The 22,554-nt window shown below is 31.7% G+C and overlaps 1 protein-coding gene across 1 annotated transcript; it reads right to left on the reverse strand.

Moving 5' to 3' along the window:
* Positions 1-6,586: 6,586 nt before the first annotated feature.
* Positions 6,587-7,099, reverse strand: LOC114391572 (THO complex subunit 4A-like). The gene is made up of 3 exons (XM_028352567.1): positions 6,950-7,099; positions 6,689-6,844; positions 6,587-6,604 (listed from the first exon to the last, which is right to left on the reverse strand). Exons 1-3 carry the CDS (start codon positions 7,097-7,099, stop codon positions 6,587-6,589), a joined length of 324 nt encoding a protein of 107 aa, XP_028208368.1.
* Positions 7,100-22,554: the final 15,455 nt, after the last annotated feature.

Below are 22,554 nucleotides of genomic sequence, written 5' to 3' on the forward strand. Positions count from 1 at the left end.
TTGAAGCCATGCTTCAGAGCATTCATTAGGGACAGATCATTCTATTACAGAGTATACAGGTGGTGGCGCCTCTAGGATCTATTCCTTCAGTGGAGCAGTTCCCTGAGATGGTAGCCTGGCCCGGGACCCAACCTTCACTTCACAGGGAAGATGAAGGTCCCACAGCCCAGGTACCTCAGCATGTGGAGGATGAATCATCTGAGGCCACCATCCCAGAGCCATTTGTTATAGGAGAAGAGGCAGAGGAAACATAGGTGAGACAAGTAGTTGCTGCCACACCTGAGCGATCACTTGAGGCTACTTCAGAGCCTTCTGCATAAGGGGAGGACATACCCTCACCTCAGCATGCAGCAGACCCCTCCACTCCTCTTCTAGAGATGCCAGAGGACCCGACTACAGCAGTTCTGGCTATGGACATTTCTCCTCCAGCTACTCCAGTATTGCATCTGATAGATGAGGAGGATGTTCAGACACAGGACACCCAGGACCAGTCACAGGAATTTTGATTCCTGATGACACATTTTGCTTTTTGGTATATTATTATTATGATTATAGTTTCAATCCAGTATTTTTTTTATGTTTACATACACAGCCAGTTTTATTTATGGATAGTTGGTTTGCTTATTCTGAAGCATTTTAAACAATTTGACCTGATTTTGATGACATGGCAGTTAAACACTTTGATCTTTTTGTGAAAAATGGGTGTATGACTTTATTTTGAATTGAATGCATGATTTTGATGGAATTTGTGTTTCTTTTCATGAGTTTGAGCAAGTGTGTATGTTAGACAACAAAAGAACAAGAATGTGAACTTGCTTTTAGAATTGTTAGTTAGTAGACATATTGATTGGGAAAGAAAAGCTTGGACCAAAATCGGTGAGAGTGTGAACTTAAACTGTGAGTGAACAACTAGCTGTGAGTAATAATCTTTGCATCAATCTCTAAATTTTAGAATGAAATGTATAAATGAGGACATGATGAGGGCCATGATTGTACATACACAAGCCTTTTGACCAAAAAAAGCTTACCTTGAATGATAATTATATCTTTTGCACCTTTTTGAGCTGAATGATATTGTCAAAAATTTGAACCCTGAACTGAAATAATTATCTCCAGATACCTTGTTTAGATTCTAGGAGAGCATATAGTTCAAGGCAAATTTACCCCAAATTTGGGGGAGTGGAAGTAATTGGGATGCAAAGAAAGAGATAAAGCATCAGCACACACAACACATAAGTTGTGTTAAAAAAAAGTGTGTTGATGTAACAAGGTCAAAAGAAAATGAAAGTGAAAAGCTAGTGAGAAAGCCAATTGTATTAAAAAGACCTTTGGGATAAGTCTAGGATTTATGCTCTCTTAGAATCTAAGCCTTTGAATCCTAGAAAAACCAATGATTTTTTGTAGCCAAGCCTCACTACCAGCCTGGGAAAGTCCTTCTGATTCTGTTTATACATTTTTGACTTTATGGCATGAGATAAAGTGAAAAGATTGGACCTCTTGCTAGTTGTTATTAATGAATATCTTAAACACTTGTGCTTGAGTGAAACAGTAGCCGTGAGGCTGTGGTTTAAGCTACTTTCCTTAATATCTGTCTTATGATTAACTTCATCTAATAGTACAACTTACATTTTATTCTTCTCTTTGAATAGCTGCATATTTTGTGAAAGACAAGTGATAAGTGCATTTTACTTCATTCTCTTATCATGCAATTAGTAACTTTTGTTGCATACACCTTTGTACATAGTCGCTGCATGTTATTGTCACTTGGGGACCAGTGAACTGTTCTTTATTTGCTTAAGGACAAGCAAAACTGTAAATTTGGGGGAGTTGTTAGTCGGTGAATACGACTAACTTTTGTGTATAAAACTTGTGTAAATTGTATCAAACTCCTCCCATTTATGGTTATTTTGTAGTGTTATAAGTTCTTTTAGTTAAAAATAGGTAATAAATACTTAGTAATTCTGTTTTGTGCGTTTAATAATCAATTTCTCTAAATTTCAGGTTAATTAGGCAAGTTTTGAAGAGTTGTTTTTCACCTTCTCGCTAAGCCAATCTGCTGGCTTAGCGAGTGTCCGCTAAGCGCAACACTCATTGGCTAAGCGCGAGGAAGAATCTGGAAGAAGATGAGCTGTACAGGTTCACTGAGAGCATCACTTCATCTCCCTAAGCGCACCACTTCAGTCCATCCACTAAGCGAGAAAGGCACATGCTAAGCCGAAATTCACTAATGTGCGCTAAGCGGTCCAGAATTGCGCTAAGCGCACGAGCAGGAACAAGGCCACCTATTTAAGCCTGAAATCAGATTTTGTGAAGGGATTTTGGGCTGGGATTCAGAGCTTTGCATGTCTAGAGATTCTAGAGAGAGAAAGGTCCAAGTTCCAGAGAGTTTTGAGAGATTTTTCTATGTAAAGATCTGCAGAGACTAGAACTTGAAGCAAGAGCTGTTTTGAGAGCTTGAGATGTGTTTGTGAGTGATTGTGAGATCCTAGAGGTGAAGGAGACATCCTCACCACTTGTATTTCTGCAATCTTTCATCTTGTTCTTCTCTTTGTTGTAAAGAAGGCTTCCTGGTTATGGAAAGCTAAATCCTTTGTTGGATCTTCCCTGTAGGTACCTCATGTAAATATATTTCTATCTATTTAATGATGTTTTTTGTGTGTTCTTTGTGCTATCTACTTTTCACTCCAGTATGCCTTTACTTGATCACATAGATGCATGCTTTGTTAGGGTCATTCAACAGTGGAAACTGGTCTGATTCTATAGTCCTTGATAGTAAAGGGCTAAGTTGTCATACTCTCATGAGGAATCGGGGTGCGATAATTTAGTAGTGTATGTGTGTCTTAATGTGGTCCTGGCTGAGTTTAGTCCAACAAGAGGAATCTGCGGACGATGCTTGATCAGGATTAGGCTAAACTATCATGAGGAATCGGGGTTTAGTATCTCAGGAGACACCATAGGAACACATGAGCATTGTTAGATAGAGAATATTTGTTTTAGCATCAGGCACCTATTAGGAAGGCCAACGTGTTTTCTACTTGTTTTTACACATCATTTCTCTCGCGTGATTTTCCTTTTTGCACAAATAGTTTACACACCTATTCATATTCACACTTATCTTTACACACCAGACACCTATTTGCTGAAATAGCTTACCAAATAACACAAGTTCCCCGAGAGTTCGATACTTGGTTCTTACCGTTTTATACTACTTGTGCGATCTAGTGCACTTGCCAGAAGCGAACACCTGATGCCTATGGCAATTAACCCTAGGTACACATATCTTCTATTTGTATAAAGGAGTTTTTGTCCGGTTTGTTCTGAGATTAATCTGATAATCTCGTGTCTTCTATCAGGGAGATGAAAATCATCAATCCTTATGTATCTGTATAAGCTAGTTCTATCAGAAGCTAACCAGTTTAGATTGTATAAATGTCTAGGATTGAGGGAGTCTATCCTAGAATTTTATCCAATATCAATATTGGATTCTATATCTACTATTTGTTCCAATTGTCTGGTTCAGGAGTTTGTTCTTCTAAAGAATCTATCAAAGATTCCAGGATGTTGGTTTATAGATTCAGTAACAAGATTGTGTCCTGAAACAGTTTGTGAGGTTCCTATAAAAGGTATTGTCCTCATTTTCTAGGCTTTGCTAAAATGAATCTGGTTGAGGTTTGACTTGTTGTCTTTCCTAAATCAAGTTTAGAAAGCTGCGTTGTAATTTTATCGAGTTCGTTTGTGGAAAAATGAATTTGTTGGTCTTTAGATTTAAGAATATTCAAAATGTCATTAACTTTATTTTCTAAAGTTTTGTATTTTGTTAAACAATAAATTTTGTGTTTTTGTTAGGCTATCTAAAGTTTCAGATAAGTCCTCAAAAGATTTTATCGAAAGTTTGTTAGTAGAACTATTATTATTAATTATATCTCGATGTCTATCCAGAGCTAAATAACGACTCTAATACCAAAGTGGTACTGAGTCGCTTGTATTATAAATAGGGAAAAGTAAAAATAATAACATAAAAACAATAATGTAAAATAATATAATATAGATCAGTAAAGGTGGCAGAGCCTCCTAGTTAGATTTATATTATATTATTTTACATTATTGTTTTTACGTTATTATTTTTACTTTTCCCTGTTTATAATACAAGCGACTCGGTACCACTTGGACTTCCATTGTTTTTCAAAAACATATATCAAGGGCTCACCTTTGCAGGCTTACTGGTTTTGAGCCGAGATGATTTATTATTTATTTGAACAAGTTTTATTGTGATGTTAGAAAAAGTGAATGTGAGCTTTTTACCCTTTTTGAAAGGCTTGTATTTAAATGTGTTTTAAAAACTTTTAATTAACTTTGATTTCTTATTTCTTTTATTATTAGTACATATATGTGAGTGGTAGAGGGCGTCACACCTGTTTACCACAGTTTTAGGAGTTCAATATTCACTTAGGATCAAAATTTCAGCCAGCAATTCAATCATCAAAACTCAAATTCACAATAGACATAATCATAAGGAAACCTAAAAGTTCAAGAAAAGGTTCACAATCAAAGACTTTCTAAGAATTATGCATGAACATATTAAGGACTAATTAACATGTAAGATTTGACTCAATTCAAATAATAGGCTAAAAAAATTCATAAACTCATGAACAAATGAGTTAGACAAAGAAACAAGAAAAAATAAAATTCAGCACAACATAAGGAATCTTATGTGACAAGTTTCAAGACTAGACATGACTTCTATGAAAAAACTACAATAGGTGAACATGTCACTCTAGATTTTTGAGGTTTTCTTCTACTTCAATTTTTTTGTAAGAATTTTATGGCTCATGTTTCAACCACAAAAATATAGCAATACAAAACTCAAAGGAACCTAAACTCAACACAATTCATGGTTCAAGAACACGAACAAGAAATTTGAACCATAGAAAATCAAATCTAGCTTCTATAGCAAGTTTAATCAGTGGGAATTCTAAAAAAATCATGTTAACAACATTCAGCACAAGACATGTGAGGAGATACATGGAGAAAAATGAAGAAACAACAATGGAGGAGAAGGTAAAGCTGAAAATTAATGGAGGTTTAAGGAGCACCTACTTGAAGCTCTTGTGCTCTGATACCACTTGATGGAAGCTTGGTTGAGATGTTTCTATGGAGGCTAGATCTTTGAGCTTTAATAAGGCCCTTCAATAGTGATTTTCAACCATGGAGTTGTAGAGAAAGATAAAGGAGAAGAGGTGAAAGGAGGCGCCATCCACTAGAGAATAAGCCATGGAAGGAGAAGCTTCACCACCAAGAGAGTGCCTTGGATAAGAAGCTTAGAGAGGAAGCTTCAATGGAGGAAGAGAAAAAGAAAGAGGGGGGCATGGGAATTGAAGGAGAATAGGGAGAGAAGTTGGACTTTGAAGTGTCTCACAAGTTTCTCATTAATCAAAGTTATGACAAGTCTTACACATATTTCTATTTATAACCTATCACATGGGAAGCTTCCTTGAGAAGCAAGGAAGGTAGAAAGCTACAGGAAGAAATCTTCCTTGAGAAGTTAGAGGGGGGTTACTCACACACCTCCAATAGCTAATCTTACCCCTATGCTAAAATACATGAAAATACAATGGGAAGCTTCCTTGAGAAGCAAGGAAGGTAGTTTCCGTGGGAAGCAAGGAAGAAAGCTTCCTTGAGAAGCTAGAGGCAGGCTACTCACACCCCTCCAATAGCTAAGCTCACCCCCATGCCAAAATACATGAGAATACAAAAAAGTTCCTACTACAAAGACTACTCAAAATGCCCTGAAATACAAGGCTATAAAACCCTATACTACTAGGGTACCCTTAACTTGTACCCTTGATTTGTAGAGTATCCTACAAACCTAAAATAGCTAAAATACAAGGCCCAAAAGAAGGAAAACTTATTCGAATATTTACAAAGAACAGTGGATCCAACCTTGGCCTATGGGCTCAAAAATCTTCCCTGAGGTTCATGAGAATCCTAAGGCCTTCTTCAGTAGCTCTGGCCTAATCCTCTTGGAGCCTCTATCTTGTGTTGCTTGTGTGCAACAATAGGGGGAACTAGATGGAGGAAGAAGGAGTTGAAGAGGGGGGTGTCGCGACAGTGCGATGATGAAGAAGCCAAAAAAAAAAAGGAAAGAGAGAGGTAGAACTAGAAAAGGAAAAATATTGGTCATTGATTTAAAAACCAATACATCTAGCAATGTTAAATAACTTTCCCATGGTCGGAGACCTAATCCCATCTCCCATTGTAGCTTGCTTCCCAGCTTGAATTGATATGGTGACAACACTAATTGTGTGTTTGTTTTCATTCGAAAATCACATATGGTAAGCTATAAGGAGTAGATTCTGAAAGAAACAAAGTGAAAATCCTCAAAACCCAACATACATGAAATCACAAAGATACTTGCACAAACATACACTTCACAGTTCGCATAACAGTAACCTGTTGCATCCCTCACATAATTTGTTCAAGTACCTTCTTCCTTTGTAAATAAAATAAAATAAAGGGTCTCTCCTAAACTATGCATACACTAGCAACAAACAATACAGAACAAAGATTTCTTACAAACTCCCAAATATCACTGCCATGTCTCATACTAAAATTCAGCGTGAAAATTCAAGGTCATGCCAAATAAAAAAACAAATGCAAAGTACAAGAAAAACAAAGAGATGATTATTACCTTAATATCATCATTGGAAACACCATAATCCAAGTTTGAAATGTAAAGCTTGGTCCCAGATTCTATGGAAGCCGCACGAAAACCTTGAGTAAGGTACCCCGTCGCAGCCACATGCTGATCTACATATGAATCGTGCTGCCACGTCGCCTCCGGCGCCTAAAATCGATAATTAACCAAATACAATGCAAAATTAGGGTTAGAAATCAAAAACTGAACTCATCAAAATTAAAAACTAAAAAAATAGATGAAAGTAAAAGGTACCTTAGCGGTGGCATAAGGTGCAGCGCAGTTGGCGGCAAGGTTGGGGAACCGGCGAGTAAGTTCAGATCCGGAGGGTTGGGTCCGGCAACGGGAGCTTCTGGATCCAGATTTTTTGTTGTTCTTGATTATGTCGTCAAGCGACATATCCATGACTACACACTAAGGCCACCAGGGAACTTTTAAAGCATTGACTTTATTTACAGAATAGCGAGCGCCACCTGTATTTTGAATTCATTTTTTGGTCCTCGACATCATGATATCATATTTGTTCTTCTTGTACTGTTTGTAAATTTAAAACATGTAATGCTCGATGGTAAAATTATTGTTTATCATTATTATTTTCTAACTATCATAAAACATGGAGCACACACATAAATAAAATACTTAAGTTACACCAAAGAGTTATTCTTTATTATCATCCTTCACTTTCAAAAGATAAACGATATAAATGATTAATAATTCTAAAAAAAAATTCTTCTTGAAATAACTTGATCATTCCTAATATTTTTATCTATAATATGAATTTTATTTCAATTGTATTTCAATTTTATTTTTTACTTATTTTAATCTCCTTATAAAATGATTCTTATAATTTAAAATGTTAAAAATAAATAAAATTCAAATGAAAACTAATTCAAAAAATAATATATCAAGGAAAACATATATTTAAATCACAAAAAATGTAATTCTATTTAGAAATATAAAATTTGTCAAATCAGTTGAAATTTCCAACTTTGTATGGTATTACATTTCTATTTGGAATGATAAGATATAGATACTTCTATATATTATACTTTGTTAATATTTATTATTTTTGTCTATCTAATATGTCGACCAAACTTTTCCCTTCTATTCCATTATCATAGTAGGTAGATTTCATAATCATTTATAAATTAGTAATGTAATTATATTAAACCTTATATATTTACACCTACTTGGTTCACCTAATTAGTGGATTCTTCTTCTAATTCTAAAATAAGTGAAGAAATATAATTTCCAAATGTATTTTAGATGCGGATGGTCCATTTTCGTATTTATAGCTATAATTGGAGAATTGATGAAGATTATTAGCAATGTTATGAAGCGGAATACACTGTGACCAATAAAACTAATTGCACCTTAATATTAAAAGGAAAAAAAAAGAGCATTAAAGTTGAAATTTTAATTTTTTAAAAAAACATTCTAAGACGGTCCTTTGGGAAAATCGTCTTAGAATCATTAAAATATTTTTAAAAAAAATACATTCTAAGATGGTTCTCTAAAAAGCCATCTTAGAATCATCAATATATTTTAATTTTTTTCTTTTTAAAAAAATACATTCTTAGAACCGTCTTAGAAATATATCATTCTAAGATGGTTTTTAGCTAAGAACTGCCTTAGAAGGTATCTTTTTCTAAGACGGTTTTTTTGGAACTATCGTAGAAAGTGAAGACTTTTTACGACGTTACCTACGACGACAGTTAATAATCGACGTCGAATGTGTCTTTTAACAAAGATTTTTTGTGTTTGATTTGCAAATTAGCATGCCTTCAAAACCTTGGGTGTTTGCTGCCTTGATAGGAATGTGAATGGATAGGAGTCAGACATAAGATTATTTGTTATTCGTGTGTTGGAGAAAAAATTTAGATTTAGGAATTAGTGTTATTTCCTTTGTAATATATAAATATAATATGATCCTTTTATAACTTTAAGGGCAGTAGGTATCTGTATTATGATATTTGTACTCTACTCATTAACAAGTGGATAAAAAATATCCATAGCCGTGGATAAGGTATACTCATTTAAAGAATCAACCGGCAGATTTTATTTGCAGATATTCTTGGGTATAAATTTTTTTGTCCATCCTTGATATTGGAAGACCAATTTTTACGCTAATTTTGTTTCTCGGATGTTTGAGCTCTTTTATTTTTTGGTGTTGTGTATGATTTTCAATTTTTCACCTGCTGCTGTGCTTTTAAATTTGCATATTAATTATCATTCAAAAATCTAAATCTTGTCTAATCCTTTTTGTATAATATAGCCAAATAAGAGAATAGAAAAAAAAATGTTTCTTTACTTTTTTTAATCTCCCCATCTTTGTTTAGATTATTTTCTTGTCTAATAGAAAGGCCAAAAGGGATGCATTCCGTGATGACATTTACTTTTTTTTCCATATTGAAATCTTCTCAGCGTGCATGTGGGATCATAATCTCCATCACATATTCACACGACGAGTGTGAGCATGAACCTTAGGGTAGATTTTTGAGCCCATGGGCCAAGGTTGGGCCCAATTATCTTTGTACATATTAGATTACGATGTCATTATATTTGATCTTTGTATTTAGGGCTCCATAATGTAGGTAGGGTACCCTAGAAATATAGGATTTTTCAGCCCTTGTATTTTAGGGCACCTAGACTTATTTTTGTATTACGGGTAGTTTTGTAATTTCATATGCACTAAGTGAATATTTGATGTGTGTGTTGGGAAATAAATTTAATTGAATTGGTAGAAGCCCAATCCAATTAAATTTTAGAGGGAGAGGTGAGCATTTGCTTACTACACCCCATTATCACATCATACAGTCACACTTTGTGCATGTCCTTCATGCTTTACATGCCTCATGACACCTAAGCACACTTAGTGGAGAATCATGGAATTGATCTTGGATTATTGGGCTGAACCATAACTGAAATTCACTAATCATAATTAGTGAAATTTTGGCTCCAAAATTTGGCTCCACAAATTCAATTTCAAATTCAAGTGAAATTTGAATTGAAATTCAAATTTTCCTCCAATTTTGTGTGACACTTAAGGCTATAAATAGAGGTCATGTGTGTGCAATTTTTTGAACTTTGATCATTTGAAAATTAAACTTCAGATATTAGAGCTCTTTTAGAGCATAAAATTTTGTGCTCTTCTCTTCCTCTCCCTTCATTCATCTCCTTCTTCCTCCAAGCTCTTATCCATTGCCTCCTATGGTGGTGAGCTTCTTCTAGACTCATCTTGTCCTTGAAGTGGCATCTCCTCTCTCTCTTCCTTCTCCATTCTGCTGTCATTCATCTTCCAAGAAGCAAAGGAATCCATTGATGAAGAAGATCCTAGGCCTACAAGTTCCAATGGAGTTTACATCACTTGCACAACTCACCATTCTAATCATTTTATTTTTCTAGCTAGGTGTCACAAATTGACCATTTCATAATAGATAAGTCCTTTAATTTTCTTCTATCATTTTAATGATTCTTAGAAAGGATATTCTTTTCTAACAAGGTAACTAACTAACCAATAATTTTCCAAGTTGGAAAGGTCAAAGCAATTACTAGTTATGTTTTTACTTTTAACAAGCTAGCTTTCCTTCTCTTATTTTGTGTTAATGCTGGTTTTTCAAATGCTAGCATACACTTAGGGGGAGAATTAGAATGATGATCCAAATCCTACTAAAATTTTAATGTTGGTGTTTATAATGTCGTTCTCTTCCTACCGACAATCCTACTTGGACTATTCCCTATAATGATCATTCTGATGGTGACTTGTGTTAGTTGTGAGTCTATGACTCACACCAGCCTCGTATTCAATTTCAAAGTTTTTATTGAATCTTACTAGTACTCGGTTTGAAACTTTCAAATGCTGAAACTTAGGAAGTTTAAGTTCTTGGTAGGGGAATTTATGTTGTTTTATAATGTCTTATCTTATCTCTAGAATATATTTGTAAGACTTTAGAGTATCTTCAGCTTTAGAATATATTATCAAATCAATCAGTCATGTTATACAAAATACTAAGAGCTATTTCTTATTCATTATATTTCGTACTAGCTTCTTCAATTAAGGGTAAGTAATCTTACTATCATATTAGTGAGCTTTGGCTTGTTGTACTAGTAATACTAAACTAGTATTGGACCTTATCATCACTAATAATAAGAATAATTGGTTAGTATTTTGGATTACATTATTATGCTCCATATTAATCTCAGAATATTATTCATAATTTTTATTTATTTGTTTTTCCTTCTCATCCAATACACTTTATTTTTTATTATCTGTATATTTTTCTTGTTAATGTCCAATCAGGTCCTCCACTTGATGAAATGTCAATTGCTTGCATTCTACATGATTTGCTTCATGCAATTGATTACCTACATAATGAATGAAACATTCATGGAGACATTAAAGGTATCAACAATGACATTCTCTCCATTGTTTTTCCTGTGCTTTTAAACAACTTTCCCCTCCCATAATTAGAAATTTTATAATCATGGACTTCAATTTTTTATTAGCTCTATCATCCACAGAATCTCCATATCAATTTTGCAGCTGCAAACATTTTATTGACTGATAATGGTGATGTAAAGGTATGTATCTTATTCTGTGAAAGGCTATAATTTCCAAAAAATTTTAAGACTAGATGACTTCAAAAAATGATACATAAAATACTTCTAATATCTGAAGCACAACCTTAGTTATATCTATTTTCACTTCACCAACTGCATATATTCAGGTTGGTTCAGATAAATCATCCATGTTATATTCAATTCTTGGAGAAACACAGATTTCTCGTGGCTTTATTTATTCCAATGAATCCATTGCTTATGTACGACAAGTTTGTATGCGATAATGTCATATGCTTAGCCTTAGAATGAAAATTCTTACGCCATTGTTTCCTCAATGTCTCAAACAGCAAGTCCCTTAGATTTTATCTGGAATAGTGTGTGACAACATATTGTTCTAGAAAATCTATGATCCTAAAAAGTATAATTCCTTCAACTATTAAGAGTTTTTTATACCTCACAATTTTAATTTGATTGAAACTTAAATATGCTTCTTCTGCCCAGTGTGACCTTGAGCTTTACAAACATGTTTTGAACCAAAAAGAACTAATGATCTTCCAATTTATTAACTCCCTGCTATAAACAAGTACATTGATACACTGCAGGCATGATGTCTCAATGGTGGCTGGAGGTGACATGGCTTATATTGGAGAGAAAGGAGTTAACTTATCAAGTGGACAGAGAGCTCATCTTGCTTTGGCAAGGTGCTAGCTTCATGTTCTCTTTTCAATTTGTGTAGCCAATCCCATTGACAATAACTTTGTAGTTCACATTTCATGATATATATGTATGTGAAGAATGTATATATTTCAAATCCTACTACATTTATTTTCATGATAAGAAAAGGTAGGCAATTCTTATATAAAAAAAATTATTATATATCTCCTTTATTATTATTGTAAGTTGTAAATAAACATGTTGTACATATACATATGTAATCCTTTATTATATTTATAACTTTTTAATTATATTTAAATAAATTTTTAATTTAATTTGTATATATTTATAAGTTTTTAATTATATGTAAATAAAGATAAAATAATATTAGGTTTATATTTTACTTTTAATATATTATGAGCAATGATTTTGTTTCCAAATAGAAATATTGTATTTTAAAATAATTAATTTATAAATAATAAATTCCACTTTCTAAGATGGTTCTTTAAACAACTGTCTTAGAAAGTGGACTTCCTAATTAGAATCCTCTAATTTATTTATTTTTTTTAAAAAAAGATATTCTAAGACAGTTTTCAGATAATCATCTTCGAAAGTCTAGTGTCTAAAATGGTTTTCGGGAAAATCATCTTAGAATCTTCAAATTTTTCTAATTTTTTTTTTTTAAATGAGACATTCTAAGATGGTTTTTTAGAGAACTGTCTTCGAAAGTCCACTTTTTAAGACGATTTTTCTAAAAATAAAACATTTTCTAAGACGGTTTCTCGAGAAAACCATCTTAGAAATTGGACCTTTGAAGACAGTTTCAGAACCTTCGTAGAAAGTTTTGATTTTTCACGATGGTGGTTTCAAAGAGGGTTGAAAACCATCATAAAAAACTTCTTAGAACTGTCCTGGAAAACGATTTTTTTAGTAGTGTTATGCCAACTGTTGAAGTTACTTTCGAGTTGAAAAGTATCCCAAATTTATAACAAAATTAATTAATTTCAAATTCAAAAAATGAAATCGTAAACCCAAAATCATAAATAGCTTGGAAAAAATTCTAAACTTACACTATCAATATCAAAGTTGACCATGTAGCTAATGAAAAAATCTTTTGAAAAATGCAGCATATTTGTGCATTAATTATACATGCTAATTAAGAAATTTGTAATGATTGAATATAAAATATATTATAACAATTTATTTTAATAAAAAGACAAATGATGAAAATGTCATTGAATTGGGCAGAAAAAATCTTATCCTAACTCAACTCTCTTTATATATATAAAGATCTTTTTGTTCTTCGAAGATGATAAAGACATTTATGTGCAGTAGTCCATAAAAGCATCGCCAACCAGAGGTGCTTCATGGGTTTCTTAGCCTAAGGAATCTTTTCTTTCGAGTTCTTCAGTGCTAAAGCAAATTGACGTGGCACTGTAGATTTTCTCAAGGTCCTTATATAAGGATTCGTTTCTTACCAATAAAAAATCATTATTTTCATAGAATTTGTACTCCCCAACCATTAATTGAATTAAGAGGGTAAAATTCACAGAGATGAAGCAAATGAAGAAGATGAACAGTTCCAACAATAACAAATTCAACCAGTATTCAAAACCAAATGAAATTTCACAAAAAAAAAAATGTATTTTACCAAAACAAATCAAATCAACCAATGCAATCTCAACTCATAATAAAATACAAACCCGATTTAAAAGATCTTGAAAAATACAAAGTTTAAAGTGCAATGGTTTCATCTTCCTGCTCTGTTTCAACTATGCCATGGTTGTTGAAGTCACCGTCAATGGAGTATGAACAACTGACAGACTCCAATGACGTCATTTCGATAATCTTCAACCTATGCAATCTCAACTCGAAATAAAATACAAACCAGATTAAAAAGATCTTGAAAAATGCAAAGTTTGAAGTGTAGTGGTTTCATCTTCCCGCGTTGTTTCAACCATGCCAATGTGAAGTGAGATTATTTTTTGGAGCCGTCAAGCCGATGCGATGACATTGGGATTAGTTTGGGAGAGAGTTGTGTTTAGTTAATCAACTCTTCTGTAGCTGGTTCTGTAATTCTTTTTTAATTGAGAATGTAAATCACAAATTTAATTATATGTATAAGCTAATTTACTTTCAATTATGTGGATGATGTGTATTGAGTTACTATATCTATATATGTATTCATTTAAGTAATTATGCGTTGTTTGGTGAATGTATATCGTGAAAAAAATTACTTTTTTTTCATAAGAAAATTAACAGAGTTTTCATTTAAAAATTGAAATTTTCACGGTTTAGAATGGTGATATCATAGCGACGAGGCGAGTCGTTACATGCTTCGTGTTTCCAGTGATGATGAGATCTTTGCGAGAAGCCACTAAAGTATGCCATTAGGTTGAAAGTGGAGTGAGGGATGTGATGGGGGAAGGATCTGGAGTAGTGAAGAGGTTGGTTCTCGAGGAAAATGATAGAGAAAAGTGAAGAAATGAAGGGAAATGAAGGCACTGGGAAGCTTTTATAATCTTTTTTCTTCAAAAATTAAACTAAGCAAAATAAAATATTAGCATTTTCTTTGTTTAATTTTACAAGTCAATTGCAACTACTTTAATTGTACCATTTGCAATCAATCTTACTGGTATCTATCACTTGTCATTTCCAAAGTTCCGTTGTGAGCAAGATTAAATTTTTTTTGTGAGTATTGAATTTTTACCATTAACTACTGATAGTATAAGTATGAGTTCTATTGATGAAGTTTCGTACAACATTCCTCCACTTCTTACTCTATTTTTCTTGTTCTTGTCAGACCTTAGTTTTATTTGTTCTCTTTGAAATGAATCTCAATCAATATAATTACCAATATTAATACAACCATTTGCAAAACCAACCACCACCTACCACTGAAAATTATAAAAATTAATCCACCACTGAGAACAAAATTCTAGTGGAAAAAAACTCATAGCATTCCCAGTGACAAAAGATGTGATTCCCGTCCGATCGTGGCTCAATGTGTCATAGGATTCAATTATAGGAGTCGACCAAATATCAAAGCAATATTGGGAAAGGATAAAAATGCATACAATAGAGGCGATGTGCATCAAAGTGGGCAATTTTGGGAAAAAAGCTGGACTCAATTGAAATCTCGGTGGAACAAAATCCACCCTCTAGTTCAAAAGTTTAACAGGTGCTACAAGCAAGCAGATAAACATAAGAGAAGTGGAATTTCAGAGAATGATTTATGGTTGATGCTCATATGATTTACTCATAAGATACTAGTAAAAAAAATTAGGGTTGAGCATGCTTGGATGTTGTTGAAAGATGAACCAAAATTCGATGTAGAATTTATGTGAAAGTGTTCAAAAAGAGCAAAGGTTTCTACTGGTGGAGATTACTCGTCGTCTTCTAACACAAAAACACCCATTGAAGTCAAAGAATATGATACATCGTCGCCAATGTCTTTCCCAATTGGACAAAAACCAGCAAAAAAGAAGAGCAAAGGAAAAGAAGCTTCTAACACGCTCAATTTATCTGGCATAGAAAGTGTAATGAAGGAGAAAAATGTGAACACATGAAAATTTATTCAGTTAAAGGAAGCACAGAAAAGTCGTCTGCAAGAACAGGAAAAATGTATGGAGTATGAAATTCTCATGAAGGATAGATCTAACTTGTCCAAACAGCAATGCCAAGACCGCAAAAACTATTGTGACCATATTAGGAAAAAACTAGGATATTAAATGTTTAGTTGTTATGTACTAATGTTGTGCTAATGTTGTGTTTGGTCTTTAATTTTAGCTGTGTAAGTTGTTATTGTATTTTAAATTCAGAATTTTATGTTGTAAAACAAACCATTATAAAACTATCTATTATAAAACTAGTCGCTAAAAAACTAGTCATTATAAAACTAGTTGTTCTGAATGAAGCTATATAAATTTTCAATGTTTCATCATTCTCACATGTTCTCATACAAACTACACAATATTTTTCTCTGATTCCAAACACTTTAGTTACCATATAATGGATCCAAACATCGATTTCGATTAAGCTTTGGACCAAATGATAGATGAGCAATCAAAAGACAACACCATGAAGAAAGCATTAGGTTGATACTTGAGAGCCATCAACAGCTAGATGGCAACACCACTAGACGTGCTCAGCAATCAAGATGAGTACTTTCAAATGAAGGTCGATCCATTGCATTGAAAAGGCCTATCTCCATTGCATAACTGCACAACTACTCTTTGTATATTGGCTTATGGCTCACCTGCTGATAGTATGAATGCATGTGGTGACACCCTCTACCCCAACATGTGTGTGTGTGTGTGTGTATAATAAAAATATAAAAAATTTGATAAATGAATTATTCCCAAATAACATAAACTAAATCATGTGGGTAAAAGGTCCACATTCATTTCATATTACTAAATCAAATCTTAAATAAAAACAAATTAAAAATGTCTCCAACTCAAAACAAGGTCGTCCAAGTTTACAAGAAAAATAAAAGATTAAATAACAAAATAAAATAAGATCAACTGTCATATTTAGAATATCATGCATAATCAAACAAAATCCATGCCTCGATGTCACATCCTATTAGAGCATTCCCATAAGAAAGGCTACGCCTCTCAATCTCCAGCATGATAATCATCGTGAGTTGGCTCACTTGAAAGAGCATGGCATTCAGCCCAAACGCAAACACACACCAGGAGTGAATTATCACATTCCTATATAAATAAAGCACTAAGAGCATATGAGAAATGTAAACAAAATAGGGCCAAACTTACATATACATCATCATCACTTCACTAAAATCATACACAAATGTTCACACTCATTCAAGTCCACACACTTCAGAAAAAACACCAACTCTTAATTTGCAACTCAATGAAAATCAAGCACAAGCATTATGCAACTGATATATTAGATTCAAGCCTACATGCAATGTGATACCATTTTCAGTGAAAAACCTCGTCTCGCGCTTAGGAGTACATGATAAGACAAACCACACAATGGGTAAATCAGGTCACTCTCACTAAATGAAATCATAGGAAGACCATTTAAGGACATGCTATTTTGCGAGAATGCTCCAACCGTTGAGGCCTCTCCCTCCTGATTTAGGTCCAACCCAAAAAAACATTTTAACACACAGACTCTACATATGAATTATGCAATACACACAACTACTCAATTATTTCCAAAATCATTTTAACTCGTCGCGCCTCAAAGTGATTAGACTCGTCGGGTTCCCACAATGGAGCCCATCATAAAACTCATCGCGCATTAACTCATCGCCCTTAAAGGGTCTTATAGTTATATGATTGTGCGGTTCATAGCTCACAACTCAATGCATATAATATCTCAATACACATGTATCTTACAGTTCAACACATACTCAATTTATCACATTTAATCAATCTCAATCACAATGTTATAATCCTAAAGCAACATATTGTCACACCTCATGAATCATATACACATCACATAGTATTAATATTTACATGGCACAAAACATGTATATATTAAATCAAACTATACTATTTTCAATTAAAAAGACTTAACAAATAATTAAACTAAAAATGCATTAAAAGTATTTATCATTGAATCTTAATATATTAATTTCCTTCAATTTAATTTTATTATTTGAACTATTAATTCCTAATTTATTTTAACAATTCATATACATATAAATGTGTTATAATCATCAACACGTAATAAGCTTATGAGACCAAAACATGACAAAATGTTTCCAACAATCTAATTCTCATGCTAATCTTGTAAATCTTGTCCTATTTTTTATATAACTTTATGATTATCCCATTGATTCAAGAGCAAAGCGCAACCCTGCACATTCGCGTGGTATCATGGAGTATTATATAAAATCTTTCCAATCATCATCAATAAGCAAAATGCGGAGGTTGTCGGGAGTTAATTGAACAATAATATATGAAAATCAAAAAGATATCTCGTAGCACAAATATACTGAAAATGCACTCAATTCATGATAATAAAACAATCAAACGTACAATTTATAGGTACAAGAAATAAGAGAAAGACACACATTAGAATCATAGATAAATTTTTAAAGCACAAAACAAGGGAATAGAATACATTAATTTTACAACAATTTCGCATCGGGACATCAATTGGTCAGCCAAACATAATCAATTTGCAATTAAAAGCATGAGAACATAATTGAATTTCATAAAACAACCCAAAATGAATCCTTTAGGGATCCCTACACATGTTCATTCTAATCATCAAGTGTGAGTAACTTTTCCCTTACCTCGAGGTAGTCGTTCAAGCGTTCTCCGTTAGCAATGGTGGCATTTTCGATGCTCTCTAGAGCTCCTCCTTTGGTTGCTCTGTTAGGATTCTTGAGCAGACAAAAAGAGGAAAACAAAGAAGCATAGAAATATTTTGTAAGAACTGCTATGATGCCTAAAAGAGTTATTTATATCCCTAAGTACTTTGAGTCTATTATTTGCTCTATTTTTCCTTATTTTATTATTTTATAAAAAACACTCTATTTTACTCTAATAACTAAATAATTAAATAAACATCCCCCTTTTTTTCAAAAACACTCTTTTTAATTAAATAAAAGCCAAATAAATATTTCTTTATTTTCTAAAACTCTATTTATTTTTAAATAAAATCATTTTTGAATTATTTTATGAAAATCGAGGTGTTACACATATGTTTGAATTGGTGAAACCACTAGAGTGGAATGCTTAGAGTGATTGTATCAAGCATCTACACCATATTTGGGAATGAGTACTTGAGGAGACCAAATAATGAAGACACTGAACGGCTATTACAAATGGGAGCATTACACAAATTTCTAGGTATATTAGGTTCCATTGATTTAATGCACTAGGAATTGAAAAATTGTTCAGTTGTGTGGAAAGCTTAATTTTTTCGACGTGATCATCGCAACACAACAATCATTCTTGAAGTCATGACATCACAAGACTTGTGGATTTGACATGCATATTTGGGCACCGTGGGTTCAAATAATGACATTATTGTGTTAAATAGATTTAATGTGTTTGATGAAGTTTTATCGAGATGTATGTCTGCAATGCAATACAGTGAATAAAACCCAATATAATATGGGATACTATTTAGTGAAAGACATTTATCCAAACTTTGCTACATTTTTTAAGACAATCTCAATGCCCCAAGGAGAAAAGTGAAAATTATTTTCACAATGACAAGAATTAACAAGGAAGGAAGTAGAACAAGAATTTGGGATACTCCAATCTCGATTCGCAATTATATGTGGTCCAACAAGTTTTTAGGATGCTGTTATAATGAAGAATATCATCTATGCATGCATCATATTGCATAACATGATCGTTGAGGGCGAACATGACACATGTCAAGATAATATTGATTACAATAGTGTAGGTAATAACAAGTTGACATTCAAAGTATCTTTAGGTGCTCACCCTAGTATCATATCAACATATCTTCAAAGGAGAGCAAAGGTTCATGACAAACAAAAATCCTGCCAACTTCAAGCAAATTTGGTTGAGCATATTTAGGAATGTTTTGGAAAATAAAATAACTAATTAATTTTATGTAATATTTTCTATTTTTCATCGTTATGTTTTTTATTTCAATGTCATTGTGTTCAATTATCTATTATTATGTAAAAATATATTTTTATTGTTATGTATTTCCTTTCAATATTTTGTAATTTTTATTATTTTTTAATTGATATTTAATATTTTCTTCAATTATTCATATTTATTATTTTTATACACTAAAACTCAAAAAATGAATTAATTATTTTATTTGAACAATAATTAAGTTATAATAAAAAAATGTAAATGTGTGAATTTTTTTAAGTTTCTTACAGTTTCTTAGCATTAGAGTAAAATTGTGTATAAGTTTTTTAGTAGTAATATGACACCGTGAAGACAACAAAAAATGTTGCAAAAACCAAAAAAATGATTAAGAAACTCATGTAAAAAACTTGCATTAAAGATACCCTAAACTTTTCGCAAATAATTTCAGTCAAACAGTCCAGAATATGAATAAAAAAACAGTACCAGATATTGCAGCTACAAACATAAACCTACAACTATCTATGAAAAATGAAAAAAAAAAAAAAAAAAGCTTAAAAAAATGTAGATACAACAAAGTCTCACAAAACTTTCACAACCTCTCCATGTAACACCTTCCATGATCACTTCATCTTCTTAATTGCTCTCAAGTACCTTTTGAAACCGTGATGCAAATTTTCAACCCAATCAAAATAATTCCCACTTCGTGAAAGTGAGCAAAAATTACACATTTGCAGATATGATGTAATCGTAATTTTTTTAATCTTTTAATTAGTTACTATATATGAATTTGTGTAAATTTTATTTTCATCTATCCAAATCTTTTTTTATTTTTTTATTTTTCTTGACTCTTGTAATTTTGAATATTTTCTAGATGAATTGTTCATGCAATTCTTTAAAATTTTATAAATCTATAAATTCATTTTAATCCTTTAAATTCTTAGAATATAAATATATTGAAATCCAATTAATCATAAAAAAAATCTTATATGTCATAATATTTCTAAGTTGTCTTTTAAAATTTACAAGCCTTGAAAGAATCATAATCCAAGACACCCTTTTAGTTATAAATAACTATCAACTATTGATTTGTACGTTATTAAATTAAAATGTTATTATGTTAATAATGATTTATGATTTAATGAGTGTATATAATTATTATATACTATTAGTATATAATCCTTAAATTAGGTATCAAGAGTTTATCATAACTACTATACTACTCAATCCAGCTCTACGTACGTACAGTTACTACAAGAGAATTTGTATTGCCAATTAATTGAAAATCATTTTTGTAAGTGAAATATATGATTAATAGCTGATTCGATTAAAATTTTAAAAAGCTAAAATACAGTTTTCATATCTTTTATTTATTTGTTTTCTTAATTTGGTCTTTTAATTTTAAGAAGAAAAAAATTCACGTTGATCAACATAGTAACATGTGAAAAAATGACATATGTCACATTAGATAGACGTTTGACACGTCACCTAATTTGGTCTAGTATGATCATTTTAAAGAACTAAAAATATTAAACATATAAGATTAAATTGAAATAAAAAATAAGATAAGGAATAAAAATATATTTTTATTATGAGAAATATTAATGACCCCTTATATTTAATACTCTCTTTCTAACTTTTTTTTAGTTAAGATTGATTGAAAATCATTAATTTTTTTTATCAAATTTACACTTCATTTAATTTAATGGCTCTTTCTCTCCCTTAGTTTAGCCCTGTGTGTGTTTTTTTTATACTTGAGAAAGCAAATTTAGTCGTGTGTTAGAGATAGATTTGCTAACTTGCTACTATCACCTTTGGTCATTATAAAAACATAAATTAAAAGAGGAATTTTTAAATAAAATAAGAATTTAAAGAAGAATACCTGAAAAAAATTTATTCATATGAATTGAACATGATACCAACACTCAAAGATCGAACTTGATCAATCAATTAAATTAGACCCTCTGATCTAAGAAGATATAAGCATACTTAATGTATTTTAAAAAAAATGATATATTTATCATTTTCAATATAGAAAGCGAATTAGGAGATTAAATTATTCCAAAAATGTGTTTTAATTTGACATAAGAAAATAAATTATTGTATCAGTATATTAAAATGGGAAAAAGTATAAAGCCAACCAGGCGTTTGGTTCGTTTTAGAATACGGAATTTTTCTTGACTGTTGTCCATTTGTACAGTCTGATTTCAAAATTAAAACTTAGAAAAAAGCTAGCAGAAATGGATTATTTGGGTGGCTAATTTATGAGGTTGTTTAGTATTGGTTTCATTCAAACAATATTTTGTGGAAAATATTTTGGGAGTGAAGAATAATTTCAGTACTGATATGGTAAAATAAAGTCGGCTTCGTCTTAAATACTACGTGATTTGAAGTTTTATCTCTAAATTTCTCTTTGTGAAAGAATATATATTAACCCCTTAAATAGCAAACAATATCTTCAAAAATAGTCTTTCCTAGTTCACCCAAAAAAAAATTATTTGAGTTGTGCATAATAACTTAGAGAGAAAAAGTTATACATTGATATCAAAAGTTTTATATAGTCATTCAATCATAATTCACCATGTATGATAAATTTATTGACTTTTAAAATAATTATTTTAAAGTAATTCAAATGATGATTTATGATTGGATAATAGTATAAAATTATTTTATGTGTATAAACATGAAACTCAATAACTTATGGCTGATATATATCTTTCTGAAAAAATAATATCATTTGAAACAAACTTTAAAAAAATAATAGTACGTTAAAAAAAATTATATATTCTTAAAAGGATATCAAAGCTTTTAAATTATCAAAAGGATCGCATGAATATTATTTAGAAAAAAATATTAAACTTTTCACAATAGACAAAAATAGCTTCATGAAAAATTGTGAATCTATATGACTCTATTGTTTGTCAATGAGTGATTACTTGAGCGTTTATTTAACATTTCTCTTAAAAGATACTTTTTATTAATAAATTATTTTAAAATATTATAATGTTTATAGTAAACTTTTAAAAAAATATGGAAAACATCAAATTTGATATTATTTTTAAATTTATAATAAGTTGCTTCTAA

Source organism: Glycine soja, chromosome 17 (assembly GCF_004193775.1).
Source record: "Glycine soja cultivar W05 chromosome 17, ASM419377v2, whole genome shotgun sequence".
NCBI lineage: Eukaryota > Viridiplantae > Streptophyta > Magnoliopsida > Fabales > Fabaceae > Glycine > Glycine soja.

Bases quoted from the DNA above. Each gene is read 5' to 3' on its own strand.
- LOC114391572 (XM_028352567.1), bottom strand. From the start codon at position 7,099: ATGGATATGTCGCTTGACGACATAATCAAGAACAACAAAAAATCTGGA. The intron at 6,845-6,949 runs GTACCTTTTACT...TATCGATTTTAG, and splicing joins CACCTTATGCCACCGCTAAG to GCGCCGGAGGCGACGTGGCA.